The 25,040-nt window shown below is 43.0% G+C and overlaps 1 protein-coding gene across 1 annotated transcript in view; it reads right to left on the bottom strand.

Moving 5' to 3' along the window:
• Window positions 1-3,339: 3,339 nt before the first annotated feature.
• smpd3 (sphingomyelin phosphodiesterase 3) overlaps window positions 3,340-25,040 on the bottom strand; it is a 37,566-nt gene continuing 15,865 nt past the window's right edge. The window contains exons 5-9 of the mRNA XM_079280663.1: window positions 15,004-15,165; window positions 13,219-13,308; window positions 10,739-10,802; window positions 8,836-9,004; window positions 3,340-7,510 (exon numbers count right to left, since the gene is read on the bottom strand). Of these exons, the coding sequence (XP_079136789.1) occupies window positions 7,409-7,510; window positions 8,836-9,004; window positions 10,739-10,802; window positions 13,219-13,308; window positions 15,004-15,165 (587 nt within the window). The 3' untranslated portion in view covers window positions 3,340-7,408. The remainder of the gene's footprint in view (window positions 7,511-8,835; window positions 9,005-10,738; window positions 10,803-13,218; window positions 13,309-15,003; window positions 15,166-25,040) is intronic.

Below are 25,040 nucleotides of genomic sequence, written 5' to 3'. Positions count from 1 at the left end.
ATGAGGCTTTTTGCGGTCTTTATACTTCCTGGGTCATGATTACGAGGATTAAATGTAGATTCACTTTTCGTAGGTTCACACGGGACATGAGCAGCAGCCTCCTTCGTTAGAGCCCTAACGAAGTGTGTGTTTTTAGATTTCTGCAGACTCATTTGAAACACAATGTATTTGCGATACGTCAAAATCCATGACAAAATACCGTAATTCACAATGCAGTTTTTGATGTACGGAAAAGAAGTAAACAAGACAATAAGCAGAGCTAGATTTTACAGTTTGTTTTTACCCTTAAGTCACACTAATCATTATTCTTATATGAACGTTGGTTAAAATATTACCCCTCCGCTCTGTACAAATGTACCTCTTTGGTTCAGTCTCACTGTACTCATCAACATAGTTTGAAGCTTCAACAGGCAGCTGTTTCCAGTGAAAATAAGATTCTGACAAAGCAACTGTTTACTACCTGCCCAGCACCAGACAACAGATAGACAAAGTTAGCGACGAGCTAGTGAACGTAGTGAAGCATTTAGCAGCTCAAGTCCAATCTGTTTCTTAGACTGGCCAGTGCAGCTGTAATAGCAGAATCTCACTGTTGTTACTCTACACCTAACATATAATTGTTTCACCTTAGAAATCGTTCCTTTTCCTCTCATATATTGAATGAGCGGCTAGGTGACTGAAATGGCAGGGTCCCACCACGTAGCCTTTGTGTATTAGCTAAAGGGCTCACCATGAGCACACAACACCAACAGAAACCTAAACTTTGCCTTTACACCTTCGCCTATAATTAACCAATCAGCTTCTTTGACCGCAACTTTCCTCAACTGTTGTCAAAAATATGCAAAAGCACAAACACAGAACAATTAACAAAAAAAAAAAAAGAGACTCAAAATCATAAAATGAATTACCTCTTTTAAAAACAACACAATAGTGTGGTATCATCATGAAGCGGTAGCACAGCAGTAGTGACACTGCTTTGGATGCTTTGGATCTCTCCACGCCGAATGATTGATTGTTTGGCAGTGTTACACCCAACGTATTTACCAGTGGTGTATAGTAACGAAGTACAAATACTTCGTTACTGTACTTAAGTAGTTTTTTTGGGTATCTGTACTTTACTTTACTACTTATATTTCTGTTGACTTTTACTTTTACTTCACTACATTTTGCAAAGAAAACCGGTACTTTTACTCCGATACATTTCCCCTGAAACCTTCGTTACTCGCTACAAAATCAAATCTATCTTTAGAAACAAAATGAATCATGAGAGCAGCGTCGGGGACTGCGGTGGAACACAGACTGCAAGCAAGCAGGTTTGGTGAATCAGTGGTCCTAGCAGCAAGTTAAATCATTGGTTAATCACGTTAATGCACAAGTGCAAACAAGTGCTCTCAAAGCCGCGGTGTTTTGATTCCCAGGATGCTACATGCTATAAGCTAGCGGGCGACTACATGAGTAGAATTCCACTCTACGATGACTGATTTCATGATGGAAGCAGAAATGGAGGCACCTGCTACTCCCGCAACAAACTACGGTGGTGACGAAGACCAACACCAGTGGATCGCAAGCGAGTTAGTGAGCTGAGGAAGTGTTGACAGTTGTGCAGCACTAGTTGGCTAACGTTAGCTGTAGCTATATACACGGATTGACAGGAGCCGCGAGAGCGCAGCATTAGTGAAATCCTTCGCAGCTGTGTGCAAGCTGTCTGTGACGCTGAACACACCTCTACCTGCCTCAGCGGTCTGTGAAAGACTATTTAGCATCGCAGGACTAGTCTTCAGCCCAAGAAGAGCGAGACTGAATTCTCACAATTTTGAAAACCAACTTCTTTTGAAGATGAACAGGACATGTTTCAGTTTCAAGTAATGACTGGGTTACTTTCGGTGCTGCTTTAGTATTGATCATGTTTTGATATTTGAGTCATGTTGTGGATGATCAGATGGAGTTATGATGGTAGCAGTCGCCCAATTGCAGATTCAGCTTCAGCAAAACCTTTGTGTTCAAATCAGGCCCATAGGAGTTTACAAGGCAGGTGTCCTTTCTCAAAACACTGACCTGATGCATCAAGTGGATATGTTTTGCTGAACATAATATTATGCATTGGCCTCTACATCCTCTAGTCTAATGAGCATACTTATAAACGCACTGTTACAACTCCTTCATAGTGTCATATTGCTTTTCGGAGAATTATGATGATAAGTTCATAGTAGATGCAAAAGTATACTTATGTACAATATATTATGTTGAACATTGTTGCTCCTGGATGGATCACAGCCAACCCAATTATGTTCAACACAGCTCCATGTCCTTGGTCATGGTGCCACAGCACTTAAAAGAATAAACTTCATCATTCTCACAATTCTGACCCTTTGCTTTTTTATTAACAGCATTTACTTGTACTTTTACTTTCAATGAACAGGTTATGATGTTCATTTAATGTTCAGGTTGTGATGTACATTTAATATCAGAAAATTACTTTTGATACTAAAGTACTTTTGTACTTAAGTACAATAAATATCAGATACTTTAAGACTTTTACTCAAGTAGTATTCTAATAGGTGACTTTTTACTTTTACTGGAGTAGTTTTCCAGTAAGGTATCTTTACTTTTACTCAAGTATGGCTTTTGAGTACTTTATACACCACTGGTATTTACCCTAAAGGCCTTTACGCAACGGGGGCGTGACAAATAAATAACACAAAGTGGATCTGGTCTGCGCTGCTTTTGTCAAGGTGAAATGAGGAATAAAGTTGGCCGTTTTGGCTCAGGTTGCTGAGCCTCCATGTTGTTATTTCATAAATCTAGGCACAACTCAACCCGTTCTGTACAAAGTGATTGGCTGATGCCTATACTTGCAGTGCGAAAGGTCAGACAAATCAACCTAGTTTGCAAATAAAAAAATAATTATAATGAGTCATAAAGACGAGTCAGAGGAGCCGGTGATCTGTTGACTCACACTGCATGTAAAAATGACAGTTGGACATACATAACAGAACCAATGTTTCCACCCACACACACACACCCACACTGCACACACCCACACTGCACTGTGTTGATTGTTTAATGTTATGCACCATCCGCCATGTCAAATTCCTTGTATGTGCAACATACCATGGCAAATAAACGGTTCTGATTCTGACACACATGCACATCTGTAAACTCACACTGTATTCTCCATCCTGTGTTACCATCCAGCACAGTGTGTTCAGACCAACACAGATTAGAACATTTTTATTGAAAAAAATAAAATAACACGATCCGTTGAAGCTCTTCTCTAGTGCTGCCGTAAACATTGTTCACTGTGCAGACCATGGAAATCAAACAGTATCTGGAAAACTAAAGTGTAATTGTAATGCATGTTTTATTCAGAGAAACATGGCATTTCTACATAAGTGATTTTCCACACACATCTCCAAAAGAAATATGTACAGCATGAGTCTGAAGTTGTACCATGTTGACTGATGGGACACAAACATGATCCATGTGTTCTCAGGGCAGGACATCATTCATCTGGAGGTTCATGCTGGCACGTTAGCATACATAGTGTTGAGTGATAGGGAGGCCGCCATTACTACTGAAACTAATTCATCTTGTAAAACAAAAATGTATACATTTTGAAAGAAGAAATAAAACATCCTTCCTAATACAAATTATAAGCAGAATTCCTAAGTCATCAAACAAACCCAATTCAATTCACTTCGAGGTTTTTGCAGCCTTCTTTGGTCTGGTATGACCAGTAGCTTGTTGTGGCTAATGTTAGCAAGCTTACGTTAAAGCTGCAGTTTGATAACTTTTATGGAAATAGCTTTTGTCATATTTGCTGAAACTGTCACTATATCCTGACAGGAGTACACAAGACAGATGATCTGTGAAAAATAATCCGGTTCCACTGCCTGCTTTTAGTGCTCCTAGTGGCATTTGCAATATTCCTCCATGTCCGAAGGAAAACAACCAATCAGAGCCGAGGAGATATCTCTAACTCGGCTGTCAATCACCAATTGTGAAGCTCATGAAATCCGGCCGAACTGCGCTGCTCAAATATTAATCAAGATTCTGTCACAGAATTGTCTATTTCTTGCCTCAAATGTTTTAAGAAACATATTTTAGTGAACTTTTAAGATGTAAAACTAAAACGTTTGCTCCGGTGGTCGGTGCTTGGTTTTGGCTCAATGTTTTCAACATGGGGTCCGGGTCATAAACTTTCTGTTCTAAACTTCTACATGTAACTTTCATTTTGTGTTGATTTTGGTTGGTCCCTGTGGACGAAAGTGGGAGCGTTTCCGAGCATCAGAGTCCCTTCAGAAAACCTCTCATTTTACTGCAGCCGGGTTTGCCAGAACTACCCACTCAGATCTGGTTCCGGTTCTTTCATCTAGTGGGCCCAGCAATATGGCCTGGGCCTCCAGCTGTGCGTTGTCTGTGAGGCAAAGCTCTGGAGGAGACGCTGCTGCCGGGTGATCAGCTCTCCTCCTCTGGCCTCAGCTCTGACTGCAGGTCGAAGGCTGCAGTGAAGCCACATCTGGATATGTCCGCGGTGGGCTGGTTCCTGCTGGAGGCCCCGCTGAAGTTTGAGTTTCTGGTGAACCTGCATGATTTCATCTGATTTTGATCTGATCTGGTCTTGTTTACTTTGTCATATAGAGGCATCTGTCTTAAGACTGTTTCATAACCTGTTAAAAGTTCCTCACAGTAACTTAAATATGACATAAAGTTATTTTTTATCAAAGTATTCTCTCTGCCACTTTAAGTCTTGCTGTTAAAGGACTTTACTTACATAAGATGAATGCTGATTTAGGTTTGATGTAATGGTAATTTGGCCCATCTCTATCAGCACCATGGTTCTTCACAAAAGTTCCAGCTCCTGTTTGACACCATGGTCTGTTACAGATTGGGAGTTGAATGCCATTGTGAATGCTATGCTACATTAGCATTGGTGTAAAGCATATTGTTGTCCAACCAGCAGCAGAAGCAGTGAGTCAATAATGTAATACATAGACAGGTGGGGGGAACATAATTCTGAAGGTGTTTAGACTGAATGCAAAGCAAATTAAATGTGTTTATTGGCTGCGTTTGCGGTAGCTGACTTAGCTAGCAACATATGTAGCTACAAGAAATGACTTATCTCAAATCTTTAACCCCAGTATTTTTCCATTTACTCCTTTAAAGTTTAAGTGGAACGGCTTCAGTGTAATTTGACTTTGAACGGATGTTAAGAGTCGTTACTTGTGAACTCATTTGTCGGGACGAAAGTAAAACACGAGTGGGTAAAAAGTAACACAACGGTATATACTTTGATTATTATTCTCTGAAATACTGAACAATTTTGACATGGCAAACTTCAGGATGTCTTGAAGTACGAACAAATCGGTCAAATGATCATGACTACGACACACAAAACAATATACACACAACTTATCATTAAAGAAAAATGGCTACTTTCGTAAATTTACTTTTTGTGATCCAAAACAGCTTTCCGGGTAAACCACTGTGACAGTATGACTTCCACCTGATTTTTCACGGTCCTGGTGAGGACTACTGCACATGCTCACGTAGTTTGGCATATCAGACTTGTATGGTGCATTACTTTCATATCCCGTTACTGTCATATCACGTTACTTTAAAATCGTTACTTCCGTCCCACGTTACCTTAGTGTCACGTTACTTTTCTATCACGTTAATTTTGTATCACGTTACTTTTGTATCACGTTATTTTCGTATCACGTTACTTTTATATTACTTTACTTTTATATTACGTTACTTTCATTCCAGTTAGCACGCCATTTCGAACACAGCCTGCCTCTTTGGGACCGATGAGATGATTATAAAACATGTTTGCGCAAACTTGGCATATTGTACAGGGTGTGTGCGGTCGTCAAAATGTTTCTGTATTATGAGGTTTTGCAGTTGCTTCACAATATGGCTGTCATCAGGCTGATCCGTTGGACAACTGGCTGAGCTCAAACCAAAAACTGGGCTGTGTGTTAGCTAGTGCACATGACAAAGACAGCGATAGCTTGCTAAACACATAGCTACATTGGTTTGTTAGCTAACAAGCTGACAACATCTACTCCCTCAAAGATGGGAGTAGTAGTAGATGGGCATGTTGTCATTTGAGGACCTCCAATATGGCCGCCAGCGGGCGTGTAACATCACCTGAAATCCCCCCGCACACGATGCATATGGCTGCTTTGCGCAAGTCTTCACTATGTTTCTGTGCACACCTTTATGTGTGTTCAGTGTCACCAGCAGGGTAGAGTCTCACATGCACAAATGTCACACCGTCATACAGTAAGTGTGCACCTCCTGACTCGTCAGGCAGCCAGACTCAAGCAAGCAAGTGTATCAAGACGCTATATTAATGTTGTAAACTGATACCGTTTCCCATCATGCATCCGCAAAGCCTCAGCTCCTGTTATTACACAACAAAATGTCTGATTTCCACCAGTCATGGCTGAACCACATGCTATAAGTATCGCAATGCATCGAACAAACAACTTCTCCAATTTCATGTCCCTTTATATAATTTTTTTTTTTTTAGAAACCATATCGTATTAAACAGGCATTTAAACGTTCTATAAAAAGTGGTGTGGCGACATTAGAAATCGTATCATATTATTTTTCTTCTTTTTAGAAAGACTAGTTTTTTTTATAGTTTTTTTTAAATAAAAAAAGACACTTGTTGAGGTTCCTGGGACTGACATGGGAGTAGTAAGGTGAACAACCAATAGCCATTCAGGAAGGAGCACGACACAAGGACACAGGCGGTCAGTGTAAAAGCCAGTCAGTAGCCATACCCCTCACTTTTGTCACTTAAATGATGTGTTTGCCTTTTTTGTCCCTGAAGGTAGAATAATAAAAAAAGAAAAATAATCATATTTACATTTGGGCTGAAATAAAAGGAGTGTGTGTAAATTGGCTACATAAAAACGAATCACTGTAAATAAAACCCCCGTGAATTCAGTTCAGCAGGGAGTGTCAGAGGAGAAGGGTGGAGAAGCCAGGAGATATTCAACAGTCAAAATGTCGATCGATTGTGTTTGTGTGTTAGGTAATGTCTTTAGTGTGTTTGTTTGTGTGGGTGGTTTACCCAGGAAGATAAATATCTTTCTGGCTTTCTAAACTGAATGCCCCTGTTTTTCTCTCCCCTCCAGAGACTCCTCTGCTGCCGCCCTCCTCTATATATCCATCCATCCGCTAAGCGCTCCCCCACTGTTTCATCCGTCCATTTCGCTCTCCTTTCAATCCTCTCGTAGATTTTTGTCTGTCTGTCTGTCTCACCCTCTCTCACTCTGTCTCTCTCTCTCTCTCTTAAGCAGATCTGCAAACATGTCATCTCCTCTTCTCTTTCTGGTCATCTGTCACTCCTCCATGGCAGTATTTTTTATTTATTTTTTTAACTCTCGTGGTCAATCTAAGGCTCCTCTTCCCCGGTGGAAACAGCCAAACGCATGGCCACAGATAGGTGGTCGGTGAGGCCAGCCAACTGGGTGACAAAGCTGAACTCCTCGATTTCCTGCAGGAAGAAGAGAAGAAGAGAGCTGTCATCAGGTCATTGTGATCGCACCTTTTATGCTGAGGGACTTTAAAGGTGTCTGCAGGGTTTCTTTGGCCACTGGAGGGGCAGCGCAACTAGCCGAAAACATCTCGCATATCACCATATAAAGTTAGCAAAAGTCTTAGCAAAACAGTCACCTATTAACTCATCCAGCAGACTCAGGAGAGTGAACATTAAACTCAAAACAATGCCATTGTTGCTCTTCTTGCTCTGGTTTTGGTCTCACCACCTATCTGTGGCCATGCGTTTGGCTGTTTCCACCGGGGAAGAGGAGCCTACTTTTACATGTATTAGATGTCTGTCATCTTTTCTTCTGCCAGTTCATTAATGTCTGTTGTAATAATATAAAATATGTCTTCATAGGAGCCTTTATAATTTTTGGCAAATACTGTACTTTAATAAACATGTTATAAATGTCTTTATAACTGTTAATCACTACATTATAGTGTGTTAGAAACCAATCATTGAATGTGAAAAACTGTTTTGTTGCAGAGATATGAGGATGCTAACAAGCTAGCAGTTAGTTAGCCCATTGCTGTTCTCCATAAGGCAATAAACAGACCACCCACGATGAAATAACAGGTTTGAGGTTTGTTTATGAGGAAGCACAACAACTACATATTGGATGAGCTTCACTTTGCAGTCAGTGTCAAGTAAAACGATGTTACAGTTACTACATTCAGACACAAGGTGGCATCAGGCAGCTGTGGTTTAAGGGAGAGAGATGTGAACATGTGATTTGGTTTCCCAATCCCTCCCACAGACGGGCAGCCATGACAGCGTTGCCCTCATTCCTTTCCTTTCCAGTTTGTGCTGCCATGTTTTCATTATCCTCTTTTTTTTTATCCCTTTGACCAGTCAGTCTTTCTCTTATGAGAGATGAGATCACCGGCCTCCAGTTATGTTTCACACGGCTCAGGAAAATGAGCATTGACAGGTTCCCTGTTGGTTTAATTTTTTAATGATTTAATGAGGGCAGAATACGGCACATCACCTCCCTGAAGAAAATGGCAAACATTTATAACAGAGCTTGTGTACTAGGGAAACAATAATTTCACTCTATTAGCAGATTTGTTGTTTTTTAAAAGCACTATTTGCACGGGACTAGTATCACCGTGGGGGCCTCGTGTGAAATAGGAATCCCCCCCCGCCTGTGTTTTGTGCGGCGCATTTGCGAAGTCTGTTTAACCCCTTTGCACCTGGACAAGGAACACACGCTAAACATCTGGCTTTTACGGCAAATTCAAATTTAAGGTAACACTTAATTGGAGACTAAACCGTACCAGTTTCCAGTCCTGCTGCAGGCCTTCGTCGCTGTAGAGCATGTAGTCAATCCGCCGTCCGTTGCCCTTCAGTGGGATCTTCCTCCCCTTCTGACTGATGGCGGGACACTGGCTCTTACTGGGAGGAAACACCAGGTACTCTTTCCTCCCTTCCTCGTTCTCCATCACTCTGACAGAGACACACAGGGATGGGAAAGGATCAGAAGACTGATGTTTAGACCAAGGATGCAGGCCTGGAGTTGCATTGCAGTCCAAACACAGGAAGAAAAAAAGTTATAAAACAGCATGAATTCAAAAGGGAAATATAGATATGATGTTGCCATCTCTGGTAAAATGAAGAAAGAATGCACTGGAGTACTGAGTGTAGTGCTTAGGTCAAAGATCAGCTTTTATTATCAAGACAATACCAGTGTAATTAACGTTTTTCTGGTGCTGTTTGTGACTATGAAGTCTAAACCTGCTACTGTATATTCAGCCAGAGAGCAACTAGTGATTCTACAACTGCCTGTTACTCGGTTAGGGTGCAGTGTTGCTGTGTGTTCACACCAAACACAAAGCATTTTAGCTGTAAAATTAGAAAATTTGCTCCAGCCGCTGGGCCATTCTTGGTTTTGGCTCAACTGTTTTCCAGAATCTTTCTTGTTTTACAGCTAAACGGTTCACTAAATATGCATACATATTAAATATGTTTCTGAAAACATTAGAGATGAGAAATGGGCAGCGCAGTAACATAATCTTGATTCATATTTGATCAACACTGACTATTTTCTTCGTTTGATCTAAGGTCATAAGCTTCATGTGCAGTGATTGGCAGCTGAGTTAAGAGACTCCTCGGTTCTGATTGGTAACATTCTTTCAGTAGAGTGGAATCTTGCAAACGCCATTAGTACGAAAGGGAGGCAGAGAAACCGTTTCCACAGATTTTCTGTTTCATATACTACTGTCAGGATATAGTAACACTTTGAGCAAATATGTCAACTACTGCAGTAAGCCTCTGAAACCCTTATCACGCCGGCGGGATTGAAAAGCATGTTTTCTTTAAACAATTGCCAAAACTACACAGTACATCCTAGCCAGAAGCTATAAAAAACATCATTATCGTCAGATTTAAATTTTTCCGACAGTACTTGACCACATAATGTGTGACAAACGCTTCCATTAGAATAAGCAGCCAAAACGAATCATGAAATTGTAATATTTCGCCAAATACATTTTATTCTTCATGTCTCATTTAAAATCTCGTCCCAAGTTAAGCGTTTGCTTTTAAACAGATCCTGTAAAAAACATTTTTCAAAAAGCACTACAAAAGCACTTTTTCAGCGCAACTAAGCCATGATTGACTTGGCTGACACCAACAGTCACATGACAATAATTCAGTGATTCTTCTACGGAACTGCAGGCTGCTGAACACAGAGCAGAGAGGGAAAGTAGAGCTTGTATAAATGTAAAAAGCTTAATATATATAGCACGTGGAGCCTCCATTGGTAACACTTGTTGACACATAATGTTGGATATATAGATTCTATTATTTTCATATTGTTGTTCAACAACTTATCAAAGACATTCAAGTTGTTTCAACTCGTTTTTATGGTTTATGGCATTGTAACTGTCCTTTACTGTCTTAACTGCAAACATGTTTTAGGTATGTTTACTAGCCATGGTTGTATTGTTGTGGTGCAGGATTTATATATTGCAGTAAAAAGCAAGGCAACAGAGAGAAAAATGTAACAGGAGAAAAATAAACTGAAATTGTTTGGGGGTTAAGGAATGAATATGGAACCCACACTAACTTTTGATGAAGATACAGGTTGGTCTGAAGCATTTGGTGGTTGCGGTAAAGGTTTGGGTAAGTAAATGCAATGTCATCTTAAGTGAAGAAAACCAGTTAGTGTGTGTGACTTACTTCTGTAAACTTTCAGGTGAACTGACCTCGTCGTCATAAAGGCCACTGGGGTCCAGCAAAGTACCTGTTGAAAGACATTAAAATGCATCACTGTGCAGGAAGACTCACGTCTTTCTGATCTTTAACGATTATTTTTCTAATACAGTGGAGACGAAGTAACACTTCTATCCCAATAGTGTGTTGAATTCCTTGAGTCCAATAAAGGACGCCCTGAAGACAGAAGTGCTGTTTTGAGTCGCCACCTTTTTGTCGCCACCTTTTTGTACTTCTAAGAAATATTCAGATGGATAAGCTGACAATTCATGTATGCTACGTTTTTAATTTGCAGCAGCATACCTGGAAATATGGCCACCATTGCTGTGTATTGATCTAGTTTATGCTTTGCAGTCTTCCCCTCACTACAACGAGCAATTTCTTCCTTCGAGAACAGAGGATCTAAAAGAACAACTTGGCTTTTTGGCGTTGTGGCAACGGAGGCGTCAGCAGACTTTGTTCTAAGAGCATTAAACATCTCCGTCTTTATTGCCCTCAGACCACAGTCCGCCGTTATCAACCGGTGGAATATAACAGCCAGAGGGAGACGGAGCACTCAGAGATCCTTTTGACAAAGAGGATGTGGGGCTGGATAATGTGTTTAAAACGCCCCATATGAGGGGAGCAGCACTCGTGAATTGACCGGAGTTACTTTAGTGTGTTGAAAAGTAGGCGTCTGACGACAGACTTAACAGACTGGCTGTTGTGCTACTTTCAGTTCCTCTGGGAAAGTCTAGATATACACGAGGTTGCCTCTTTCAGATGGTCAACGTGACCTCAGTTTCTCTGTCCTCATAACGTTTGGCATCACCAACAAGCTGTAGTATACGTGCATTGGTGGATTATGAGTCACAGACGTGCAAAAGGCTCCAACACCTCTACTACATGGGAACAAGACAAACAGATGCTTTTAACCCTTTCTGGTGTTTTGCGTCTCTTTGTAGGCGTGCATCTTTTTGTGATTTTGTGTCTTTTTTTTGTAGTCGTTTTGTGTCTCTTTGTAGTAATTTTGTTTCTCTTTGTAGTCATTTTGTTTCTCTTTGTTGTCATTTTGTTTCTCTTTGTAGACAATTTGTGTCTCTTTGTGGGGATTATGTATCTATTTGAACTCATTTGTGTGTCTTTGGGGTCGTTTGTGTGTCTTTGTAGTCAGTTTTGTGTCTCTTTGTGGTAATTTTTGTCTCTTTGTAGTTGTTTTGTGTCTCCTTGTGTTGAGTTGTAGTTGTTTTGTGTTGAGTTGTGTTGATTTGTGTCTCTTTGTAGTTGTTTTGTGTCTCTGAGGTTATTCTGTGTCTTTGAGGTGTTTTGTGTGGCTTTGTACTCATGTTGTGTCTATTTGTGGTTGTTTCGTGTTTCTTTGTGGTCCCTTCGTGGTTGGTACGTCTCTTTGAGTGACATTTTGCATATGAAGGACAATTTGGTTCCCTGGGCCTGTACCCAGCAGGTTGTTCAGTCATCCATTCATGTACAAATGTGGTGAGAAAATACATATTTTGACTCCTAAAATACATAGGAAGCCACAGTTGCTGTACTTGTTGGGTTTTTGGTTAGTTTTTGACATCAGCCATCAAACATGAACTCACAAAAAGAGCCGTGTCAGTTATGAGTGAAGCAGATTTTTGTCAAAGCCTTTCATTTTCACAGCTTCAAACGTGCGATTTTTTATTTCCATGTCACTGCTTTTTTAGCTATCAAATAGTCCCAGGCTGGCCAGAATTCCCACGTGATCTGAATGCAGCACAAGCCCTGCAGGTTGTTTGTGTGTTTGGCTGGCTGGGTGGGCCAGCATTAGAAGAGTTCAGCAGATTTCATGAAATCTATGGACACATTGTCAGCTGGCAGCCTCGCTCTTCGTTGTATTCAGGTCTAATCTTCTTAGGATGAGCTTTATGAAACGGGATCACTTTTTCCCCTCTCCATTTATCGATTCGTTCTTCTTTTACTTGTCTATTTTCTTTCCTCCTGTCTAACAGTGACTGAAACTGAAGGCGCAGATCTGTCCCCCTGGCCTCGCCGCGCAAACATCCCTGTCCAAATAAATAAGCCCTTCTCTAAACGAGCCCTTTCACTCTGTCCTGCCCACAGTGTCCCTGAAATACCGCTGGCCTAAATAACGCTGCACATCCAGACCAAAACCCTCCAGTCTTTACGTCACTAAAGCTCATGTGTCAGCACGCTGTACTGGGCACATTTTAATTCACACATCCTGATTCAGCCGGACAGAGCCAGATTAGAGTCCGCTCTGTATTATGGATGGATCACCATATTTCCTGAGCCACTCAGGTTATGTGTGTATAGCAACATCTGCCTTTCATAATGTATTGTAATATCACTTCTTGGAGGATAGTTGAAGGTGTTGATGTATATATCTGTATATGTGATGTTCCATGGTGTTCATAGAGGAACATATTGACTGTGTGTGTGTGTGTGTGTGTGTGTGCTATTACCCAGAGCCCATGGTTTGTCCTCCCCTGGCCCCAGGCGACATGGGTCCTTGTATTGAGTAAAAAGTGCATGCTGCTGCTCCAGCTTGTCCTCTGAAAAAAAACAAAAAAAACAAGAGCACACACTTTTGCTCACATTCAGTTTTAGGCTAAATAATAGAAAGGAGTTACACATCCCCGAGTCTTCTTTCTCAGCAATTACTGCCTGGGAACAGGGTGCAATAAGTAAGTAAGCAAGCAACAATAAGTCAGTCCTCAACAGAAAGCCACTGCCACATTTCCCCCCCTAATGATGTGCTCATGCTTATTTGACAATCCGTTATTGAGGATTACACTCTACAACTATCATATCACTGTGTAACTGAAACAAAAATGAATTGCTCTTATTTTGGGAAAAGCAATAATTGTACCTTGAAGGGTACCTCAGATTGTGTTTGACAACATTATAGAATTGTAGATATAAGTTATTGTGTAAAAAGTCTTGTTCAAGGGGAAGTCTCATTCTGAAATCTCACATCGTATCCACATTGTTAAAATCAACTAGATATTGAGCCGTGACATTGAAAATCTATTGGATTACACTAAGCAACGCTCTATACTCTACAACATGACAAACTCTAAAAACACTTACATTTCTTCACCGTTGTCTTCTGGCAGGAAGTCACATGACACAATAAAAAACAGACCGGATGAAGCGAAAGCCCAGAGTTCGACGTTTCTGCCGTCGCCATCTTAGATTACGGCCTTCGCCATTTTGGATCTTTGCAGTCATAAGGTAGCCCTGCCCTAAAGCCTCCCCAGCTTTATGGTTTATTTGATTCTAAATGGACCATACATTTACAAAATGAACATCATAATCAGAATTATAAGTGGAAGTAGTTTTCGTGATGTCACCTATTGGTTTGTGGATTGTGGTTTTGAAGCCTTGAATTTGGGATTTTGGCCGTCGCCATCTAGTTTTTTTTGCCAGTGAGCGGAAGTAACCATATTTGGGTTGCGGAGTAGTGACACTGTTAGTTTCCTGACGATCACAGGTTAGCCACGCCCTAAAGCATACTCTGCTTTATGGTCTATTTGACTCTAAATCAATCATAATTTACTTAATGAATTAGAGATTGAGACCATGAACTCATGTTTACAATGTTTACTGAGGTAATAAATCAAGTGAGAAGTAGAGTCATTTTCTCATAGACTTCTATACAATCAGGGGAGTCTCCGCCTGCTGGTCAGTAGAGAGAATGCAGCTTTAAGACACTCACATTGGCTTCACTTTTCAGAACAGGTTGCCACCTGACAAAAAAAAGCATTTTTAATGGGCGTACATTGACAATGAGGAGTTGCCCTGAAAGATTACATCACAGCTTGTTTAGCGGCTGCCAGCTGCAGACTTCTTCTTCAATACTGGACAACATTTTGAGAATGAGTAATTTAGACCAAAAAAAAATTGGAAAATAGGGTCCAGGGTGAAAAATACCGAAGTTTCCCTTTAATGTATTACTGATGAGTCATGAGTTTCGACATTGTAGTTCACCTTCAAGCTTTTATCATTGATGGTACAGATTAATATTGTATTAGTTTCTATTGTTAAAGCCCCGGCACCATGCAACTATCCTGTATCAGAGCTATAAGAGGTCTTACATTATGGACTCAGCATTCACTGCTTCTTGGGTTTTATAAGTTATTCGGGCGGAGGAGATATTGAGAGATGAACCTTCCATCATGTTGGTGTGGGCATAAAATTAAATGTAAAGTTCAGAATATATTGAAGTAGCTCGGAGATATTCATACCTGAAGAGCAGTTATCGAAGTTGAGGTCTCCCAAGACGACATCAAAGGCCACCAGGTCTTCCAGCACCTTCTCTCCTTCAGGTGGTTGGGACGAGGATTGGCGAAACTCGGCCCCCCACTGGAGCAACAGGTCCAGCTGCTCACAGCGTACGGATGCATCCCCTGGTAGACGGAGCAGTGTGTATGTGTGCGTGTAGTAGAGGGAGGGAGGAAGCAAATGGATGAATTCAAAATGTTTCCCTGAAGTCACCCAATGATGTCAGAATGAAAGTCTGAGGGAGTGAGAGGGGACGGAAAGCAACGAAGCTTAGATTTGTCTCCGAGAGCTTTACAATTTGTACAACATGCACAATCCCTTAATGCTGAACCGCTGATCTGGATAAGGCAAAACTAACAACACAATGGGTCAGGATATGATATGTTATACGAATACAATGGATGATGATGATACTCTGAGTAACTGACATAGATGTAATTCAAGAGGGGTTTCTTGTTGTAACAAACCCACAGATAAATATCACTAACTCTGCAGAGCTGCTCTGGATTTATGGCCCACAACTTTACAGCTTTGGTTCATTATCACTCCGCTCATCAGTGTTGTTTCCAGCAGCAGCAGGCAGTTGTGTTCCGTGAAAAAGTTCTCATGGTGAACATAGTGGAGCTTTTAGCAACTTTGGAGTAAGATATTCCCCTCTAGAAGTTGGTGGAGACCAAAGAAGAGCTAAAATGAGAGTGAATATCAGACTTGCATTCGCCAGATGGCTAGAAACATGACTCCAAATCAATTCTAATGTTGCTTTGTGTCTTCTGAATGTGTGAAAAGTTTGCTAACATAATATAACAAACAACCATGTCTCCTACAAAATTACATTCCCATACAACAAAACTGCACTCTCAATTATGTTTCAAGGGAAACATATTTTATCCCTGATTATGTTGGAAGTGTTTAACAGTTTCAAACACGTGGTTAAAGTTGAAAAGTCAAAACAAATTAAAACAAACAAAAAAAGCTATAAAACTACTTTGTTAGGTTTGGAGAAGAAAACTACTTGGTTAGGTTTAATATAAACATGATCATGATTTAGCTTAAAGTGACTATGAAACTGAAAAAAAAGAAGAAAAAAAAGAAAATGCAACTTAACTACTTGGTTCACAATGGACACAAACTGCAGTCTCCAATGTGAAAGCCCTGAATTTCTAAACCCATCCAACACCCCAACTTCCTCCCTTCGGGGACGTCTTAGGATTCATGATACGTCAAAAACAAACGTAATCCGCAGCAAAAATGTTTTCCCTCGAGACCCAATTCACAACGCAGTTTTGTTGTGTGAGAATTTCACTTTTAGGAGGGAGGGCTGATATTAATAAACTAGAAAAGTGCACTCAGTAGAGTGCAGATATCCACCTTGTGTCCCCCCCGCTCCTCTCCCAAACATAAAATAGTTGAATCTCACCTAATTGTCCCTCCCTGTCCCATTATTATCAAGATGGTGGCAAGGATAACAAAAACAGGGATTTATTCATCTCGTATTGAGCCTGACTTTAGCTTCCCGTTGGCGCTAACATATTGGGTCTGGAATTGATCTGCAGATGCTCCGGTTCAAAATGAGACCAACCCTGTCAATGGATGTCAGTTTTTGAGCTACAACAGAGTCCAACATGTGTCCTGTAGCAGACTAGTTAAGACTTGCTTTTTAGTCTGGCAGATTGTTGAAAAATGCTTTTTGCGCTGCAGTTGTGGATCACTTGCGACCTGTACTGGCTAGCTAAGAGGAATGAGGAGGCAGCAGTCAATGACGGTGAAAAACAGGCCATAAATATGCTTTTTAAAAAGTGTGTACAACCTCAACCACAAGAGGTCCTTAAGAGTATAGTCAGCACAAAAAACATGAGGCTGATGGGCCCAGCAGTATGCAAGATTAGCCGTGGACAGACATACACACGAACGAACGCACGATCCCCCCCAAAGACTTAAGTCTTGAGGAGTAAATAACAACTTTATAAAGAGATAATGTTTACGGCGTGATTCCAGCGTGTTGTCCTCAAGTGGCCAAAGAAACAAACAATTAATGTAGATTTACTATGCATTACAGCAGAGGTAGCCAACGCAGGGACCACGTGAGTAGCCAGCAAGGCATGTTCTAAAAATAGCACTAGTCACCATGGAGCTCCGTCTAAAATTGTAGTTGCTGTTCTTTTTTAATCAAAAACGCATTAGTGTAGATTTTAAAATGACAATATTTCTTGTCATAAGAGAGTTGGGTACCCGGAGGCGCACGGCGGACAGCCAGGATGAGGCCGCCGCACCGCACTTGGTTTTCAGGTTCCGAATGGCGGGCGCCTCCCATTGGCGCCAGACGCGCGCCGCGAGCGCACCCCGTTGTCAGGTCCGTAAATCCTTGGAACAGGCCGCGGGGCAACAACTCAGGGGTGGCGGAGGTAGAGGCGAGGCAACGCAATCCGACCAAAAAGGCCCAGACTAGAGGTTTGAACGCGGGCGCCCGAAGACGCTCGCACGCCTCGGAGGGTTGGATCCCCCGCTCGGCTATAGATGAGACTTTTTACTAGTTTCTTCGTCGAGAAAAAGGTACCATTGGAAAAGCTGGTGTCGGCGATAACAGACGGGGCTCCTCGCCGGCATGCAGGCTTCATTGCGCAATGCAAAGGTGACCCAGACTTCGCAACATTTCTACATTACCACTGGATCATTCACCAGCAGGCACTATGTAAAAAAGTAACCGGCTTTAATCATGTGATGATACAAAAATATCAGAGATGTGATACCTCTGACTTTCAAATGTTGAAACAGATTAACAGAAATAAAAGTTGCATGTTTAAATATGTGTAGCTATACCATCATTGTTGTGGAAATCATTATTAATAATTATTGTGAGGAATAATTAATTGACATGTGATCAAACTGTCTCTTCACATATATTATTATTATTAACGAAGTTAATTGCTAATTAACTAATTGCTAAGTTTCACAATATGTTGGCTCTCATTGTTTACTGCGCATAATTTGCATGTATAAGTGGTGTACTGTCACATGCTATGCTAAGTACAAACTGCACAAGCTCGTTCCTGACTTTACTGACAATTTTTGTTTCTTTACTTAGTGACAGCTCTTTACTAAGCCATTAGGCTCATCTTTTATGTTACTAATATTAGTGGCATAATATCAAGTCGCTCATGGTACTATTTCGCTTTGGCAGTGTCCTCTTTGGTCCAGACCTGCCAGTAAATCTGATAAATTGGAGAGTTGGAGAGAGAAGGGAGGAGGTGGGTGAGAGCGTGTGAGAGAGAAATAACAGCTGAATAGAGGAGAGTGTAAGAAACAAAGACGTGTCAAGATATTGCTGGGTGAGTAGGTGGCTCTGGCTTTGATTACTCTCAGCTCCGGCTCGAGTTCATGTGAAATTAAATGTGTCTTTTTTTCTTTTTTGTATTCCTGGATCACAGAGAGATAGATGGAGCTGGGGGTTGCGGGGGGCATGTTTGCCTGTGTATGTGTGTGTTTGTTTCAGTGAAAACTTATTCAAGTTTACCAGGCAAGTTTTCCTCACACATGAGGTTTATTTAGAGCTGAATAATGTATTAAATGATATATTTGTAACTCAACAAAAATCCTATTCTAATAGAGAACAAAAGTAATAAGCATGATTTTGTTGTTCAGTCACCAACTATCAAATATGGCCAGGGGCGGACTGGGGGGAAAAAGTGGCCCGGGAGTTTACTGTCAGACCGGCCTGTACGCATTGCCCACTCAATACACGGCTCGTTGCCCACTCAATACACGGCTTGTTGCCCGCTCAATACACAGCGCGTTGCCCACTCAATGCATCGCACGTATCGACCAGTCAGTGGTCTACTTGGGAAAATACCCATACACTTAACATTATTTTGGATGATTACAAAGAAATATCATATATGTTTTTTTTTACAACATTTGGATCCACCAATTTGCCTGGATAGACACATTGAATAAAATAATACTCACTATTGTAACACTCCAAGGTAGGTATAGTTTGCTAGATGAATATGCTTAACTCTGGGCTAGTATCAGATGGTTATACGCAGTGGCGGCTGGTGGAACATGTTCTAGGTAGGGCTGTGCCACATCCAATCAATTTCAGCAAACATCCCAGTGTAGGTGCGTGGAAGGTGCGTGGAAACAAACAAGGAGGCGAGTATTCCTTTTGGCTGCACCTTGTGGCCGTTTATTTCCATCCATACAAAACATACACACATTCCCTTCCTGCCACCCTTTAACCCCCCCTGTCACCAGGGTTACGCCCCTTTCCTTAAAGGGGCCCCGTGAATTTGTTTGTTCCCTACATGCGCCCCCCCAGAATTCACTAACTCCCGAGATTAGTCCCAACCATTAATGTCTCGGGGCCCGGATCAACCGACCAGCCCGACTCCGTGTCTCTGGGGCCGGAGGCAGGAACACCGTTGAAGGCCCCCTCCGGGTCTTGTCGTGCTGAGGTGGGAGGGCACGAGGCCGCCCCCGCTGTGGGGGTTCAGCCAACCGTACCGGTTGGTCCAGGTCCAGATGTGCTGGTTTAAGGCGGTCAACAAACACGTATTCCAGCTTGCCGCCTATGTCGACCTTGCAGGTTTTATCTCCAGTCTCCAGCACCCGAAACGGCCCGACGTAGGGGGGTTGAAAGGGTCCACGGTGGGCGTCCTGGCGAACAAACACATACTCCGCTGACCTGAGGCTGGACGGGACGTATGACTGTGGAAGGCCGTGCTGCGACGTGGGCACTGGTTTGAACAGCCTGGCTTTTTCCAGGAGCGTTTCCCACTGCTGTGTTGCAGACCAAGGGTCTGTGACTTTGGGGATAAACTCCCCCGGGACCCGCAGTGGCTGTCCATAAACCAGTTCAGCCGATGAAGCTTGCAGATCATCTTTGGGGGCTGTCCTAAGCCCCAACATGACCCACGGAAGCCTGTCCACCCAACTGCTGTCTTTGAGGCTGGCACGGAGAGCAGCTTTCATCGACCGGTGGAACCGCTCGCATAATCCATTGGCCTGCGAGTGGTAGGCAGTAGTGCGATGGAGCTTCACCCCTAGGCTTCCTGCAACTGCATTCCACAGCTCTGATGTAAACTGTGGGCCTCGGTCCGAGGAAACATCAGCTCCGAGCCTGGCGACCCAAGCCTGAATAAACGCCCGAGCCACCTCATCCGCCATTGTTGATGACAACGGGATAGCTTCTGGCCAACGAGTTGTTCGGTCTACCATCGTGAGGAGATGTGTGAAACCACGGGATGGGGGCAAAGGTCCTACCAAGTCCATATTTACGTGATCGAACCTCCTTTCTGGAACCGAAACCTGTGCTAAAGGGGTCTTTATGTGACGGTGCACCTTGGAGTGCTGGCACACCACACAAGTCCCGGCCCACTTCCGTATATCCTTCTTCAGCCCACACCAGACGAACTTTGCTGAGACCAACTTCTGCGACGCCGTCTTGCCAGGGTGTGACAGTCCATGAATAGCATTAAAAACCTGTTGTCTCTATTTGTAGGGAACAACCGGCCGCGGCTGGCCTGTGGAGACATCACACAGGAGCGTAACGGCAGTTTCGCCAAACGGGACCTCCTCCAACCGCAGTCCCGTAACTGCCGTCCTCAACTCCTGGACGCCCGGGTCTGTAACTTGATCCTCTGCCATCTTGTTATAGTCCAATCCTAACTGGACAGCCCCGGTGACAGCCCTGGAGAGACAGTCTGCGACCAGGTTTTCCTTGCCCGCTACATGCTGTAGATCCGTGGTAAACTCTGATATGAAGGAGAGCTGCCGCTGCTGGCGTGCAGACCATGGTTCGGTGCTCTTACTCATGGCAAACGTCAGTGGCTTGTGATCCACAACGCAGTGAACGGCCGAGCCTCCAGCAGGAACCGGAAATGCCGAATGGCCAGAAAGAGGCCGAGGAGCTCCCGATCAAAAGTGCTGTATTTCCGCTCATTAGGCCGCAACTGTCGACTGAAGAAAGCCAGCGGTTGCCACGCCCCTTTCACCCACTGCTCGTGCACCGTGCCCACCGCATAGTCCGAAGCGTCCGTGGTGATGGCAATCGGAGCCTGAGGTGACGGGTGCGCCAGCATTGTTGTGTTTGCCAGAGCTGTTTTCGCATCAACAAACGCAAGTTCCCTCTCTTCAGTCCAGTCCACAAGCTGTTTGATGGCCTTGCCTTTCAGGGCTTCGTACAGGGGCCGCATCACTTGCGCTGCTCAGGGAATAAAGCGATGGTAAAAGTTCACCATGCCTAAAAACTCCTGCAGGGCCCTCACCGTCAGTGGGCGTGTAAAGTTAGTCACAGCCTCCACCTTTGCCGGGAGGGGGAGCGCCCCCGTGATGTGTCCCAGAAAGTCAATGGTGGTCAACCCAAACTGGCACTTGGCTGGGTTGATATCAACCCGTGCTGGCTGAGTCGCTCAAATAGAGTCCGGAGGTGAGACCTATGCTCCGCTCTTGACGAACTGGGGCCATGTGCAGGGGTGAAGCCCATGGACTGTCGGAGCGGCGAATGATGCCCAGGCGCTCCATGTTTTCAAACTCTATCTTGGCGATGGTGAGGTTTGCCGGATCTAGGCGCCGGGCCCGGGCATGTACCGGTGGTAGAGATGTGATGCTCCACCCCATGCTTGACCGTGGAGGAGGAGAAGGTGGGCTGCGAGAGGTCTGGGAACTCGGCCAGCAGACGCAGAAACTCATCAGCCGCTGCAAGCATGTTAGTCAACCTGGTAGAGCCCGCTCTACTTAGTGTACATGGGTAAGAACAAAAAGTCACAGCATTTATCAGGCGGCGGTCCTTGACGTCCACCAATAGTACATAAGCGCATAGGAAATCCGCGCCAAGTAGGGGAATGGCAATTTTGGCAGTAACAAAGTCCCAGCTGAAACACTGCCCCATAAAACACAGCTCCAGGCACCGTGTCCCAAAAGTGCATATGGGGGTACCGTTCGCGGCTTCCAGCGGGGGGCCCTGCCATGCAGGCACAATGCTCCTCTGCGCCCCTGTGTCGCAGAGAAAGCGCCGCCCGGAAACGTCGTCCCGGATGAACAGCAGCCTGCCTTCCCAACCGACGCTCATGGCAGTCACTGAGCGCCGGCCCTGGCATTTCCCATCCTGCCAAAACTGCATGGTGAATGGCACCTTGTAGCCCGCAGCCCAAACCTTGCGTGGTAATAGCACAGACCGGTAGCTCCCCGCTGTTGGCTCGCTGCTGCTGCTGCGGCGACGATCGTTGTCTCCCCCGGCCACGCCGTGGCTTGGGCCGGCCTCAGGGTATCGTACTTATCCCTCTCTGGAGGATTTTCAAGAATGCTCACCACTCTGCCTGCTGTCGAACTGCCGAGCGCCGCCACGACATAATAATATTTTGTCGCATCCGCTGAAATGTCTCTGAGGGCAAACTGTGCCTCAGTTTGGGCAAACCACACCGCCGCTTGCGTCTCCCAGAACTCCGGCAGTTTCAGCGAAACTGCGTGCATCGACATCTTATCTTCTGGAAACGTCCAGGAGTGTCAGGGTCACCAATGTAGGTGCATGGAAACAAACAAGGAGGCGAGTATTCCTTTTGGCTGCACCTTGTGGCCGTTTATTTCCATCCATACAAAACATACACACATTCCCTTCCTGCCACCCTTTAACCCCCCCCTGTCACCAGGGTTACGCCCCTTTCCTTAAAGGGGCCCCGTGAATTTGGTCGTTCCCTACACCAGTATGATTTAATGCAAAACAATTAAGGTATCAAACACGGAGTACTACTTTGCAGTTAAATATTTAACTTTTGTTCCAACATGAAAAAAGCAGTAAATAACACTTTATTTCACATTTGTGAATCTTACATCATTGCGCATTTGAGATCAATTTCACTCGATAATTCTTGGTCCTCTTTTATTCACAGTATGAACAATATCATCTCCGCCACTCCAAATTGTAATGTACAGTTTTACTGTACATTACAGATGTAGCAGATGACACTGTTTTATATGCCACTGGCTCTTCTGTTAATCTGGCATTGTGAAATTGACACTATTGAATGTTATAAATTCTTGGGACTCGGCTGGATACCAGACTCACTTTTAAGACCCAAGTGGAACACCTGTCAAGCAAAATGAAGATTATAACTATATTTTTATATCGAAACAAATCATGTTTGTCTTCTGGTGGTGCCTGAATAATAAAGATGAATAATGAGGTGAAATGAAATGGCAATGCAGTCTGAGGCCTCTAAAGCAGAGGTCTTCAACAGGGGGTCCGCGGAGGTACTGCAGGGGGTACGCAAATGTTTTTGGTTCATTAGACAATTAAAAAAAAGAAAAAAAGAAAATCTCTAAACATGAATCTGTCCATTATTTTCATTGTTCAGTATTGTATGAAAGATAACAGGTATATTTATGCATGGCAGTGGTACTGAAAGGCCATCACTCATTTTTCGTTTCCACGTTTAAAATGAAAACATCAATTTGAATATCTTGTATGCATGATTATCATGCAATTAACAGACAATGTTGATATTGGCATTGGTATCAGCTGACAAGGTGTGTTTATAAATGGCAGTGGCACGGCCACCCTACTCACTGTACCTTGCACATGTTTAAAATAAAAAGATGAATATATGAACCTGTGTATTATTTGAATATAAAACACAATTTTATACAATATATATAGTCCAGGGTCCCTGCTCCATCTCCCTATTGAGGGGTCCTTGGCCTGAAAAACGTTGAAGACCCCTGCTCTAAAGAATTTAATTCACAGTTGTGTGAAACATATACAAAAATATGTTGAAAATAATTGAATGAACAAAAATAAAATTGTCTGTGAACATTGTATTGCCATGTATTGTAAAAAGGTTCATTTGTTTTGCTCGCTTTTGTGAAAAGTATATAAGTGGAAGTAGTTTCCGTGATGTCACCCATTGGTTTGTGGATTGTGGTTTTGAAGCCTTGAGTTTGGCATTTTGGCTGTCACCATCTTGTTTTTTTGTGCCAGTGAGCGGAAGTAACCATATTTGGACTGAGAAGGAGCGACGCCGTTAGTTTACAAGTTAGCCCGCCTTAAAGCATACTCTCCTTTATGGTCTGTTTGACTCTAAATTGACCATAATTTACTAAATGAACGTCATGCTGTATTGAAGAAGACTTAAAACTATAGATTGAGACCATAAACTCATGTTTACAATGTTTACTGAGGTAATAAATCAAGTGAGAAGTAGAGTCATTTTCTCATAGATTTCTATACAATTCATATCCATAGACACCCCCTGATTGACATTTTTTTATTTTTAATAGTATAAATATTAAATCTATTTGTACAGCTCTAAATCACAAATTTGCCTCAGAGTGCTTTACAATCTGTACAGCATACAACATCCTCACATCAGAACAGGAAACACTCCCCCCAAAAAAAACCTTTAACGTGGGGAAAAAAGGAACAACCGGAATAGAACGCAAGTTGATGAAAAACCTCACTACTGCGAATGCTGACGCTACTAGCATACTCAGTGGAGAGATATTTTACACACCTGAGAAGCTGTCATCATAACAGGCGAGTGGGAGAAGAACAGCACACAAATATATATATATATGTATATATATATATATATATATACATATATATAGAAAGGTCTGACACGCTGCTATTGCAGATCAAACAAAAGAGGTTTACCACTGCAGTCAGTGTAGGATTAAGCTCAGTATTTGTTCTGTGTATCTAGTCGATCACACTGCATCGTGCATCTTGGCCTTCAAGCAGGAAAGACTATGAATATACATACCTTCCTCCTTCCTCTCAGAAAATAATCAGGTCTCTGTTCTCCTCCCCCGATTTTTCCTCCCAGTTTTCCCTCTTTACCCCCCCCCCCCCCCCCCAACCCCCAAGGCGCTATGTTTGATGTATCTTTAGAAACAGCTCCGGCGCTGCTATATTTAGGCCTAGGTGTAGAAGGAGCCCAGAATAGTAGGTCAAAGGGGGGGGGGGGGGGGGCGTGTCTTTGGTTACAAATGAGGGAGACATCGACCG

The sequence above is a fragment of the Melanostigma gelatinosum genome (assembly GCF_949748355.1).
Source record: "Melanostigma gelatinosum genome assembly, chromosome: 1".
NCBI classification, from domain to species: domain Eukaryota; kingdom Metazoa; phylum Chordata; class Actinopteri; order Perciformes; family Zoarcidae; genus Melanostigma; species Melanostigma gelatinosum.
The sequence above is the reverse complement of the archived record's forward strand: the minus strand, read 5'-3'. Positions and strand labels throughout refer to the sequence as shown.